Below are 14,148 nucleotides of genomic sequence, written 5' to 3' on the forward strand. Positions count from 1 at the left end.
AGCCATGCATACAGGGGGGAATTATGAGCCATGCATACAGGAGGTGGGGGGGAATTATGAGCCATGCATATGGGGATATGAGCCATGCATACGGGGGGGGGGAATTATGAGCCATGCATACATGGGGGGGATATGAGCCATGCATATGGGATGGGAGGGCGGCATTATACACTATTGAGCATCATATGGGGTCATTATACAGTATGGAGCATCATGTGGGGTCATTATACAGTATGGAGCATCATGTGGGGTCATTATACAGTATGGAGCATCATGTGCGGTCATTATACAGTATGGAGCATCATGTGCGGTCATTATACAGTATGGAGCATCATGTGCGGTCATTATACAGTGTATGGAGCATCATGTGCGGTCATTATACAGTGTATGGAGCATCATGTGCGGTCATTATACAGTGTATGGAGCATCATGTGCGGTCATTATACAGTGTATGGAGCATCATGTGCGGCCATTATACAGTATGGAGCATCATGTGCGGCCATTATACAGTATGGAGCATCATGTGCGGCCATTATACAGTATGGAGCATCATGTGCGGTCATTATACAGTATGGAGCATCATGTGCGGTCATTATACAGTATGGAGCATCATGTGCGGTCATTATACAGTGTATGGAGCATCATGTGCGGTCATTATACAGTGTATGGAGCATCATGTGCGGTCATTATACAGTGTATGGAGCATCATGTGCGGTCATTATACAGTGTATGGAGCATCATGTGCGGTCATTATACAGTGTATGGAGCATCATGTGCGGTCATTATACAGTGTATGGAGCACCATGTGCGGTCATTATACAGTATGGAGCATCATGTGCGGCCATTATACAGTATGGAGCATCATGTGTGGCCATATTTTTTTGGTTATAATTATTGTATATGAAACAGTTGTGATCAGCAGTGCTAAATGGGTGTGGTTGGGACTTGGATATGGGTGTGACTAGTTGTGAAATGGGTGTGGTCAGAGGTGTGGCCTAAAATTTGCCGCAACCTTTATACCTCTTTCCCTTCAAGAGTTGGGAGGTATGGTACCGCATTTGCCAGATCACAGCAAGTGCCACAAATCCCATAGGGAATGAATGAAGCCAAGCGCAGTGTTGCCGTAAGTGATCCGTTGTAAGTGATCCGTTACGTGGCAGATGCAAAAAAACTGCCCGATCTGCTGCAAAAGGCTATTTTCACAACAGCGATTCTTGCCAAAGTCACTGCCGATAGTGTCATACTCACCAATGGGGGGGCAGCGCTAAAAGTGCCTAGGGCAGCAGAAACTCTAAATACGGCCCTGGAGAGGAGTCAATAAGACGCCTATCCATTATTAATCCTAGAGTAGTGAAAGAGTTAAAAAAAAAAATAAAGACACAGCCAGAAAAAAGTATTTTAATATTCTTAATTTCACCATACTTACCATACTCGATCGCCTGCAAAAAATTAAAAATAATAAACCGTATACTACCTGTCCGCCGTAGTCCAATTAATAACAAGTGTCCCACGACGATCTCCCCTAGAGAACAGTGACATCGGGTGATGTCACTGATCTATAGACCTTCAGTGACACACTGACAGGAGACAATGATCCTGCAGTACATCACTAAAGAGGTTATCTCAGTTCAGGGTCTCACTTTATGGCAAAGCTGTGAGGGAAGTTTCCCACACAGCAGTGCCAGAAGTGAGACTAGGGACTATTTTCTCACAGGGGCGTAGGAATACATTGTGGGGAATACAGTGCGGAAGGATACCTTCCATCATTGTATTCCTGGAGAGCAGCTGATGCTGCTGCTCTCCACAGGAGATCGTCGTGGGACACTCGTTTTAATTGGATATCTGCGGATCAGGGAGTATATTGTTTGTTTATTATTTCAATATTTTTTACAGGTGACACTGGCTTCGGGGATCAAGGTGACAAGGTGATGGTGAGTATGTACTCTGTTATATGTACTGTATGTCTATATGTATGTACTGTATGTCTATATGTATGTTGAATGTACTGTATGTATGTATTGTATGTTGCATGGTGTATGTTGCATGTCGCATGTTGCATGTCGCATGTTGCACGTCACAAGTCGTATGTTGCATGTCGCACGTTGCATGTCGCAAGTCATATGTTGCATGTCACATGTTGTACGTCACATGCTGCACGTTGCGTGTCGCATGTTGCATGTCGCACATGCATGTCGTATGCCGCACGTCATATGTTGCACGTCACATGTTGCATGTCGTATGTTGCACGTCTTATGTTGCATGTTGCACGTCACATGTCATATGTTGCATGTCGCATGTTGCACGTCGCATGTTGCATGTTGCACGTCGTATGTTGCACCTCACATGTTGCTTGTCGCACGTCACATGATGCACGTCACATGTCATACGTTACATGTCGCATGTTGCACGTCACATGTTGCATGGTGTCCCATCCCAGCCTAACCCCACCCGCACATCCCAGCACAGCCCCGCATGCAGCCCCCAGCACCACCCACAGCCCAGTCACTCTTGAGTGACCGCTGTCTGTGCAGGCTGGGTCACTCCTACTGATGACGTCACATCAGTTTCCAGAGTCTGGAAATTGATGTGACGTCGGCAGAAATTAGCGGTGGCTGCAGCCTGGGGGTCATGTGACCCGGACTCAGCCGCCGGCATAGCGCCGCTCACAGGCGAAAACGGCAACATAAAGTATTTACAAAATTCATTAGGGGCCCCGGGGGGATACATTGGGGGGTTATTTGAAAGTAGTGGACAACCCCTTTAAAAACACATTTGCAGCTGCAGCTCTCCTCTTAAGCTGTCAGATTAGCTGCAGAGTTATAATGAACACTTCTTTAGCTTTCCTCTCACACAGCCAGTACAGGGGAAGGGGCAGTTCAACAGAGCTGAAAGCACGCAGTGTGGGGAAAAGTACAGTGGCAGATGTATTTGTAAAGTGCCCCTTTCCCCATACTGGCTATCTGTGAGATGGAAGTTGAAAAAATGTTAATTGCAATCAGACACAAATCTGAAGCAAAGCTGACAGACCTGTGAGAGGAGAGCTGCAGCTGCAAATGTGTTTGTAATGAGACAAAGATCAGTTCTGCTAAGAATGATTTTCACTGTCAGGCATCACATGTCTCACACTGGTAATGCCCCCTTTCATTAAAATAAGCTCTGTGGGCAGATTCTCAGGGAGATCAATGTCCGGCCGATACACCTTAGCAGCTCAGCTATATATAGACGGCTTTGGAGGGTTGTTACTAATGACAGATTCTCTTTACGTGTGTTCAGCCAAAAGGTAGGGCAGTTACCTATGGGAAGCAGTCGGTATTTTTCTAGTGCAGTTGCAAAACCAATACAAATAATCTAATTGGTTGCTAAGGTAAACTTTTGCATTCACTTTTGAGACCTTATTTCGAATGTAGTAAATTTGCTGACCTTGTGTTTTTGTAGCTTTTTTGATGATTCTCTGAAGTTCTTTCATTTCAGTATCCAGCTCTTCATAATTTACGTCCCTGGATTCCACTTTAGGGGCTTGGAAAAGAGACGGATCTGTTCCAAAGTAGGAGCATTGTAAATGACCATTGTCACTTAGGGTGACTATGATTCCTTTCATGTCTCTGAGGGAAAAAAAATAAGAACTTACTGTGCAGTAGAATCTTGCAAGATGCACATTTATACCACTAAACATTATGTTAAGGTCAGGAAAATCTGATAAAGAGAATCTTCCAGCAGGTTTATGATACACCACCAAAAAAGCAGTGATTCCAGTGATGTGTCACTTATGAGACTGCGGCTGCTTACTCTAGTTTTGATTAAATCTGCTATAGATCTAGTAGCTCTCTGAATGCTTAACGCTGTATAACCCCACCCACACCACTGATTGGCAGGTTTCTGTGTACACTGTGCATAGACAGAAAGCTGCTAATCAGTGGTGAGGCCAGAGTTATACAGAGCTAATGAATATGTAGGAAACCTGGCAGTGGGCTTATTAGTTCTCTAGTGCTAATCTTCTCCTGATAAAACAGTGATTTTCTTAAAACCACAGCAAGAAGCCTGGTAAGTGAAACATTACTGGAATCAGGGTTTCTTTCTATACATTGTACTGCTATCAGAATACATAGCAAAAACTTTGTGACATAATCTAATTAAGAATACATTTAGAGAGGCAAAGAAAGGCCTCACTATTGTTATGTATTACTGGAGGGGTGCTATGGATTGTTGAAGGTGGTTAAACCACATCTTCCCAATATGAAAAAGCAGAAGAACCTCTATTCTATGGTTCCACAGAAAGCTGTATGATAAATGGCGACTGTGCAATCTAATGCCTGAATGATGGAGGAGGCTCTATCTGTACAGCAATCTGCACTCAGCAATGCGACCATGGCGGGGAAAGGGAGAGGACGCTTTGCTACGGAAGCCATGGGCCCCCCAGTTTACTAGAAGCAGCTGCCTAAGGCTATGTGCACACTTTGCGGTGTGCTCTGCGGGTTCTCCCGCAGCGGATTTGATAAATCTGCAGGGCAAACCCGCTGCGGTTATCCCTGCAGATTTATCGCGGTTTGTTCCGCGGTTTCCGCTGCGGGTTTCCGCCTATACTATTGATGCTGCATATGCAGCAACAATAGTAATGTTAAAAATAATAAAAAATGGTTATATACTCACCCTCTGACGTCGCGATCTCCTCGGCGCTGCACTCGGCGGTCTGGTTCCAAAGATGCTGTGCCGAGAAGGACCTTTGTGACGTCACGGTCATGTGACCACGGCGTCATCACGGTCATGTGACCGTGACGTCACCGCAGGTCCTGTTCCGCACAGCAACTGAGACCGGGGACGGCCGCGTGCAGCACTGAGAGGTGAGTATAACATCATTTTTTATTTTAATTCTTTTTTTTTACACTATTTATGCTTCCCAGGGCCTGGAGGAGAGTCTCCTCTCCTCCACCCCGGGTACCATCTGCACATTATCCGCTTACTTCCCGCATCGTGGGCACAGCCCCATGCGGGAAGTTAGCGGTTCAATGCATTCCTATGTGTGCAGAATCGCTGCGATTCTGCACAAAGAAGTGACATGCTGCGGGTTGTAAACCGCTGCGTTTCTGCGCGGTTTTTCCCGCAGCATGTGCACTGCGGTTTGCGGTTTCCATAGGGTTTACATGTTAATGTAAACGCTATGGAAACTGCTGCGGACCCGCAGCATCAAAATCACGGCGGTTCCGCGGTAAAAAACGCGAAGTGTGAACATGGCCTAAGAGGAAGACCTGCCGGCAGCAAGGCCAAATAGTGTGCAGCTCAGTTTTGCCCTGGGAATCAATAATGTTTTGAAAGCTGACACATTCCAAAGTAATATGTAAATGATGAAAGCGTGTAACCCTCTAGGAGGAAAAAAGGTTGAATTAAAAGCATTACAATTTAAAGTTAGCAAAAAAATGTACAGTCAGTATCTTGGATATCTTTTCTCATATATGTGTGCCCTTTTAGTTGCAAGCAGATCGGTAAGAGTTGGGGTTCTGAGAACCTCACCGACCGCTCGAACAACTGTCCCGAGATGTGCGCAGCCCAGGAGACACGAGCACCCAGCTCCTGCCTGACGGCGCACAGACCGCACAATACTGACTCTGCTCACGCGCTGGGGATCGGGCTTTGCTTGTAGATAAAAGGGCACAGATCGAGAAAAAGAAATAAAATGATATCAATGGTTTACATACTAATACATCAAGTAAATATAAGGAGGCGATCCGCTCCAAAAAAAAAAAAAAGATCTTGTTTCATTAAAAATATAAAAAATAGATATATGGCATTACATGTGTAAAACAAACCACTGAAAAAAATTAACACATTATTTAAACAGCATTTAACATGGCAGGAAATAACTTTCTCAACTAATATTTTCCCCATTCACTTAAGAAGTACTAAAAATAAAGCAAACAATTATTTGTACCCCACAAATAGCAGTTTTATCAATTATAACTTTTTCTAATTATACTGATATTAAGTTATGCTTAATGATTTATGTAATTAAGTGTTCTCTCGCTCCCTCTTTATTTGTTGGTGCTGCCAAGCTTTTTAGGATTATATTTTTATCCTTGTCATCTTTATATAATGGCAAAAATAAATCCCTAATGATGTATCTCCGGTTACAATAACACAGACCCAATGAAAATGCCTGAATAAAAATAGCCAAAACACCTCGACGCTTTGGGGACTGATCTGTAAGGAATCGCACTGTACAAACCATTGCTGGAGGATTCCATGAAATGAATACACGGCGCACCCGAGCTAATGAGCACCGCAATGCAGCCACACTTCTCATTAAATGGAATTTACTAAAAATATATTTCCATTCAGAAGAATGGAAAAACATGAGGTTCCAAGTCTCTATCTTATCTTATAAGGCTTAATTTACGGTGAGCCTGAAATCTAGTACTGAGTTTCTGCAAAAGCGATTACTACTTTTGGCACACAGCAGCGCAATGTCACCTGCAAATCCAATTACCCTCACAAAAGACTTTTACAACGGATCATTTAGTTGTCTAACGCAATACAATCCCTTAGTGTGACACGTTTATAGCCTGCAGAAATCCATTTGTCATATGACAATTTATACAGTTATATATTTATATCATTGTTATAAATACAATTATAGACATAGAGGTAGTTTGGCATAACCAATTCTAATGAAGAACACTATATGTTAGGAGTATGTTATATATTAACACTTTAGGACATACAGGCTAAAGCCAGTTTCAGACTGCCGCGATATTGGCAGTCTCACGTAGCTGAAAAGCTGCGGATCGCTTATCTGGATTTCCGCAAGGGCAGTAAAGTAGATTACCGTACATTAGAACAGTTCTCATCAAAGCTACGCAAGAAAATATTGGCTGGTAAATAGACATGGAGTTTGGATTTTAAGTCTGCAACATGTAAATTCTTATATCGGTTCTGGATTTTCCCCACTTAGTTCAATGGGGAAAAGAAAACAACAAGTTCTAGATGAAGGCAGATTATGTTGCTCATTACTTGCAACAAAACTTACCCTGCTGGCTCTATTACTCGGCCCCCTTCTGGTCTCTGTGCGATCCCACCTCTGTCGCTGATGTCTCATTCCACGTGACCACTGCAGGTAAACCACAAGATGCAGCAGCCTTGTGGGATAAGACAGCACTGGTGGAGACCAGGTTCTATACAGTATAACATAACAGTTTAACCCATAACATTAAATTGAGGTTAATAATCTAATTTTTATTACAAAATCTTCAGTTTTAGTCAAATTAGTGAATGAAAAAATGAGTACACCCACATCAAAAACAACTACATCTAGTATTTTGCATGATCTCCATGGTTTTAAGGATAACACTAAGTCTTCTAGGCATACAATGACCATGCTGGTAACTTATTGTAACATTCAACTTTTTCTATTCTTTTAAGAGTCTGGATGCTGGATGGAGAGTGATGCTCAACTTGTCTTGTCAGAATTCCCCTTAGGTGTTCAATTGGGTTCCAATCAGGTGACACTTAGCCTTTGAATCATTTTCACACAGTTCTTCAGAAATGCAACAGTGGCCTTAGATGTGTTCAGGATCATTGTCATGTTGGAAAATTGCACATCTACAGAAGGTATGGATAGATGATAGTGTCATCTTTCAATATAGAGCAGTACATCTGTGAACTTATTATATTTATTATACCAACAATGAAATGTAGCTCCCTGACACCAGCAGCAGTCATGCAGCCCTACATAAGGACACTGTCACCACCATGTTTCACTGTAGGCCCATTCAATTTTCTTTGTATCACTCATGTTTGTGACGCCATTTATTTTTATTACTCCAGAGTATAGAGACCCAGTAAAGACAAAGACATTGTGTTATGGCATCAATGCCAACAAAATCATAATGAAACTGATGTAGTTTTTATGGATCAGTCCTTCATTCCCAAAAGATTAAATGAGTAAATTTGCAAAAAATACTACATTACAAAACTGGGTAAAAATGAGAGGGAGTTTTAGTCCATCTCTTGACAGGCGCCGAAAGTGCAGCCAAGGACTCTGTTATTATATGTTTTTGGTAGTGAGCTCTTTCCCACTTGAACCCAATGTTATAGCGTAGTGGGATTTTTCATATTTTTCAGCATTGGACCTGGCCAATTGCAGGCGGGCTTCCTTGAGCATGGACTTTAGGAGAGGCTTCCTTAATTGCTTTGTAGTGTGTACCTAATTGTATTATGGGAAACATTCATCCCAAGTTGGCTTTCTATGTCTTTAGCTAACTGCAATGAACTTGCATGTCGATTTTCTTCAACTCTTCTCAGCAGAAAATGCTCGTTTAGATGTTTCCTTCTATAGTCGGCCTGGACGTCTCTTGCAGTGGTTGCAGTTCCATCTATTTTTAAATATTTGTATAACTTTGCTACAGTGTTTTGACTGATATGTAAAGCTTTGCAGATCTTCATTTAGACTTCACAATTCTGGTTTAAAGAAATTATTTTTTTCTCAGATGACATTTCTTTTCCATGTGGTTCCATTGCTGAGAGAACAAAATGGGAAGAGGTTTTCTTTGTTAAGTTTTCCTTTTATAGTCAACTGCTGAAAAACCTGTTAAATGAATAATTAAACTCATCTGTTGTTGAATTCCTGCTAAGTAGAACTTTGTAGTCTAAACTTTAGCTTTGTACCTAAGACTTTCATTGGGGTGTAGTCATTTTTTCAACACAGTATTAAACTAATTTGTTAGGCAAATTACTTTTTTGGAGTGCAAAAAAACAAATCTTGTTTGCAATCAATAGCCCACATTTGTGGGAGTATTTTGTAATTTAATATCCCAAAGGAAATGTTGATTCTGAAAGGAAAGTTGTGTGTGTGAGTGTGCGTGTGTGTGCGCGAGTGTCTATTTTTTACTTTACATACACTACCATTTTTCACAGAGAGGTTTGATATCAAAATTAACACAATTTGACAGGGGAGATGGGATGAGTGTAGAAAATGTTATCACAATCTCTCGGCCTAATCATGTGTGCCAAGAAGTGAAGGGAAACAGAACAGAAGGTAAGACATCGGATTGATAAGCACACATATTATGCACCTTAAAAATACTACCCATGCACTAAGCAAGAACAGGAACATTGGGGCCTGACCGATGTACACCAAGTGCACCAGTCTCCTTCTTCCGCTCCCCACACACCTAATGCCTGATATTACAAAGCTGTCAATAAAGGAGACGAGGGTGGTGATGGGTGAGAAGTAAAGAAGAAGACTGATGCTTTTGCCCCGCCTCAGTTTACACCAACTGCACTTGCAACCTCATTAGCGGGACACTTCAGCACCACAACTGACAGCCATCATCTCATCTCACACAATGGAAGTATATCACAAATACAGGAAAGTTTGGTATATTTTACAGTTAGCCTACAAGACATTTCATTTCTACTTTTGCAGTGCAGCAGAGTGTTTTCAGTGACAATTACTTCTTAAAAAAAGACTCTTTCAATGGCATCAATTGCCACCAGTTCAAGAAAGTAGTGCTCTATGTACGGATTAGTGTGTAGCCAAGAAATGGAACAAAAGCTTTTAAAGAGCTATCTGATGACAATACACTTATCCTTGTAGGTGTTAGCAGTTCATATTGCACAGGTTAGAGGTTGGCTCAGGTTCTTTTTGTATTGTTATTCAAGCCTGAGAGAATCCCAGAGAGTTGCATTTCAGATTATCACTAGTAGCTTGCTTTTGCAAAGGTTAGAAGGTTCACTTGCTGTGAAAGAAGAGAAAGTGGAAATGTAGCTTGTAACACAAAAACGCTGAAAAGAGATAACAACTCTCACCTCACAAGCAGAATAATAATAAAATGATCTAAAGCACATCCTTTCATTTGCTTACTCAGGACTAATTTATAAGGGCTACAATACTAATGACAGAGCCTTAGTATATACTGGCATAGAGCGTCAGTACAATATACTGTAGCATGGCGTTTGTTATGTAAAGAGAATCTGACAGCTGATATATGCTGCCTGTGGATCGGGCAGAATGTATCACACGTCGGCTGTATCATTTCAGCCAGGAAGGTTTGACTCTGAAATTCTGCAGCACTACAGAGAGGAACATACTATAATAGCTGCCAGGGACCGAGCCACACAGGCGAGTAGTCAAAAAGGCCGGTCCCCGCTGCGTCCTCTACTCCCATTCCCCTTGAGTGACTGGACTCTCCCTACATGCACGTGCAGGAACAGACCTGCGAGTCAGACAGCAGATGGGGACAAGTTGCCAGGGACCTACTTTTCCAACTAGTCTCCCATTCGACTTGGTCCCCGGTAGCTTTTCTATTTTTTGTCTCTGAAACCCCACAGGGTGCTTCCCGTAGCCAAGGGCAGCATGGGTCAGCTATTAGGTTCCCTATAAAGGTGAGCAGTCTCAGACTGACTGCTCATTGTGCACATCACAGCTTTGCCCAGGACTGTTTATTGGCTTACTTGTATGTAACTGTACTTTTCTGTGTGGTAGGATAGCACAGCTATGCTGGCAATGTAAGCCATACTGTTTGTGGGGAACACGGTGATAGGGCAGGTGCAGACCGCCATAGATTTTCTCATCCACGAGAATCTGGCCAATTATGCATATGACACCCTCATCAGACTGAGCATAATGTGATCCTATTCTCTCAGAGTATGAGAAGATAGAGAATAGAAATATCTCCATCTTGTTCATCGTGTCAGTGCGCAAATATCAGATCATACTAAGATGTCATCAGAGTGCAGTGTGAAGTTTTCCACAGACTCATTGACTGGCATGGCCAAGTGCGATCTGAATATTGGATCAAACTCGAATATGCAGCAATTTTTTCCTCAAAGAGACTCTATCCGAGAAAAAATTCAGACATGTGCACGGCCCCATGTAGACTAACATTGGTCCGATCCTATGTTTTGTCGGATCGCACTCGGCCCGATAATGCAGCCATCTGCACAAGTCCTTACTTTTATTATTATTGGCACTAATGTGGTAGCCATATATTCAAATGTATGCACCACAGCAGATGACAGGACATTTTTAAGTATCACACATACTTTTTTTTTGCTATATTCTGAGAAAAAAACAAGATACTTTCTAGTTTTATTTTTGTTGTAATACAGAAGGAAAAATGACCCACTGAATGGGTAAGATCATCTGTTATTTCCCTTTTAAAAATATACGTAGAGTCCAAATGATAAGGTATTTGTAAGGACTACATCTGGAGGTGAAAAAGAAAGACAGAGACGATCGCACTGTAGGATAGTCCGGACATTAAAAGATAAGTTTATGCTGATCTGAAATAGTTGTGCTAGAAGCTGGAGCCAAATGTCCAATCCCAGGTTCATAGTGGTCCAGGATCCAATAGAAAAACCTTAATGGAAAGAAAAATGGATTATTGCCAGCGCTCCTCAGGAAATGATGATGGAGTCTTTACTTCAATTTCCAAAGGTTTGTTTTCTGTAATTCAGCTAAGCCGTTGGGGCTGTACCGATCCCTTCCTCAGGATTAAAAATGACCTTGCACCACATTTTTCATGTTGAACTGGACACAGGGTTGCAGAGTGGAATGAGGGCATGTGCACATGATCAGTATTTCCGGCAGAAAAATCTAAGTAAATACTATGTGTTGGTAGGAAAAATGCTGCATCAAATGTGCACATTTGTACTGTATATTTTTGCATGATTTTGTGATGGTATTTTTCCCCAATCATTAGAACTGGTGAAAAACGCTGCAAAAATGGTAACAGAATTGACATGCTGCAAATATGAAACTGCTTCAAATCCGTAAGGAAAAAATAAGTAACGTGTGCACGAGACTTCCGGAATCTCATTCACTTTGCTGGCACTAGGAAATCCTTTGTTTTTTGAGGCAAAAATGCAGCAAATACTTAACATGTGCACATACCCTACACCTTTTTTTAGTTAAATCACATAATGAGTTAACTTGGTGTTAGTCCAAGTGGGTGTTATCAAGATAGTTTTCACTGGAGGAATGTACTTCACAGCTAAACTAAGCTGCACTGCCCCTCCCCCCATACTGACTCATGCAGGAGGTTAGACCAGGAGATCCGGGCTGCATCATTATGTCTCACACACTGAGAAACCTGCACCAAGCTATTCAGAGGCCTTCTTTCCTTTGAGTGTTGCTGCCTGCTTTTGATTGGTCAGCATCATCCATGGAAAAGGAGGACACGCCCCCAGTGAAAACTGTCTGTTAACACACACTTGGACTTAAAAAAATTAACTCATTATGTGCTAAATCAGTGATCCCCAACCTTTCTGACCATGAGAGCCACATTCAGCTCTGCAAGAGGGTCGCGAGCCACATCCAGCTCCTGTCCCCCCTCACAGTTGTGGCAACCAAAGCCCCCATTATGGCTGCAATGATAACTAAAGCTTTTCCACACAAATCACCCCAAAGCAATATACCAAGATCCAGGGGTTCCCACCACATTCAGCATTCTCCCATCACGCACTCCCAACACAGTCACATCCATCTTCAAGCACCTCCTCTGACCGGTAGTATCATCCTGTCTCCAGTGTACCATACTTACCGTAAATTATCTCTAAACCCCCAAGACCAGTAGAAGTGTCTGCTCTTCTGTGCATGGCTACTCACAAAATTCACCATTTTGAGATGTGCTCTTCATACCAGTTTACTAAATCTGGAGCTAATGCACCAAGCTGGCAGACAGCCACGAGCCACAATGCATGGGACCGCGAGCCACATGTGGCTCCCGAGCTACAGGTTGGGGACCCCTGTGCTAAATACTTTTATTTCGAATATCTCCACAACAGAGAGATGAAATTTAAGGGGGTGGAAGGGTGAAGAATACATAAAATAACCAATGTACACATTAGTATTTCCTGAACTTCACCTGCAACAGTTCATTTTTCCTACTTTCAAATTTAAAATATTTTAGTGCACATTTCATTGGAAAATGCAAAATAAAAGTGCAGTATCCTCACTAAAACTAACTGGACCATAAAGTGTTTGGAATCTTTGAACAAATGGCAGTGCGCAGTGGAAAAGATGAGGTTAAAAAGCATTATGCACAATAAATTGGTTAGTGCTATTCAGGACAAGAGCATAAAAATAGATAACTTTACCAGTGGACATTGATGTAAAAATGTAAAGAAGATTCAATGCTTTAATTAATCTAGAATGTTTCATTTATTTAATTGTCCTATACAAAGCTTAATAATATAGCCTTACGGAAGAATTTCCAGACAATTTTTGGCAGGATTTTGCATGGGATGTCATGAAGCGAGAAGAGTTGGCAATCACTGAAAATCCACAGCAAAGTTCTACTCAGCCGGAACAAAAACCTCATTTAACGGCTGTTGACAGACTAACTCTTTAATGTCAAATAATACCACCATAAAGAGTATACTGAAGGACACAGAAAAGGGGTTAAGTGATCCGTGAACATGGAGTGCATAAAATACTCCAGAAAATAGGCTACTCTTGGAGGGTGATGAGATTTAGGCAATGCTAGAGAGGAACTTGGGAGCCATTAAAGTGCACTTCACTCATCTGAATAAGCCTATTGTGGAAAATTGAAGAAATATTATGCTTCTGTATGTTATACGAGATGTAGAGAAAGTGACTATCAATGCGAAATGTTTATCATCCAAATCCTACTCAAACACCTATTCCTGAAAGAAATAGATTTCTTCACAGATTAATGTGAAAATGAAATACAGCCCGTCTATGCTTATAGCACCCATGGGGCATGCTTTTACTACTGGGTTACAATGTAGCTATATTGAATTATGCTAGAAATACAGTATATAAAAATATTCAAACACACCCCATATAGTGTATAGGTACATCTTTGTGTAAGGCTGTGTTCATATGTCTGCCTGTTTGTATTTCCGTTTTTATGACCCATTTGGAAAGCGCACAAATGGAAAGAAAGATTCAGTTCCATGAGCCCAAGTGCATTCAGTGTGTCAGAGTATTCCCCAGAGCAACCTTTAACCCGTCACAACCTTGCGATTTTCCGTTTTTGCGCCTTCGTTTTTTCCGCTCCTTCCTATTGCCAGAATTTTTCTATTTTTCTGTCAATATGACCGTAGGGCTTTTTTATTGTGTGGGATGAGTTGTGTTTTTGAATGACAGCATTAATTTTACCATATACACTCACCGGCCACTTTATTAGGTAC

General features: G+C 41.8%; 1 protein-coding gene across 4 annotated transcripts in view; it reads right to left on the bottom strand.

The window, feature by feature from the left end:
* The window catches only part of BBS9 (Bardet-Biedl syndrome 9), a 594,435-nt gene that overhangs the window by 342,373 nt on the left and 237,914 nt on the right, over positions 1-14,148 (bottom strand). For all 4 annotated transcript variants that reach the window (XM_077269285.1, XM_077269283.1, XM_077269284.1 and 1 more), the window contains one exon: positions 3,421-3,602. In XM_077269285.1, coding sequence (XP_077125400.1) covers positions 3,421-3,602 — 182 coding nt within the window. The remainder of the gene's footprint in view (positions 1-3,420; positions 3,603-14,148) is intronic.

This window comes from Ranitomeya variabilis, chromosome 6, assembly GCF_051348905.1.
Source record: "Ranitomeya variabilis isolate aRanVar5 chromosome 6, aRanVar5.hap1, whole genome shotgun sequence".
Taxonomy (NCBI): Eukaryota; Metazoa; Chordata; class Amphibia; order Anura; family Dendrobatidae; genus Ranitomeya; species Ranitomeya variabilis.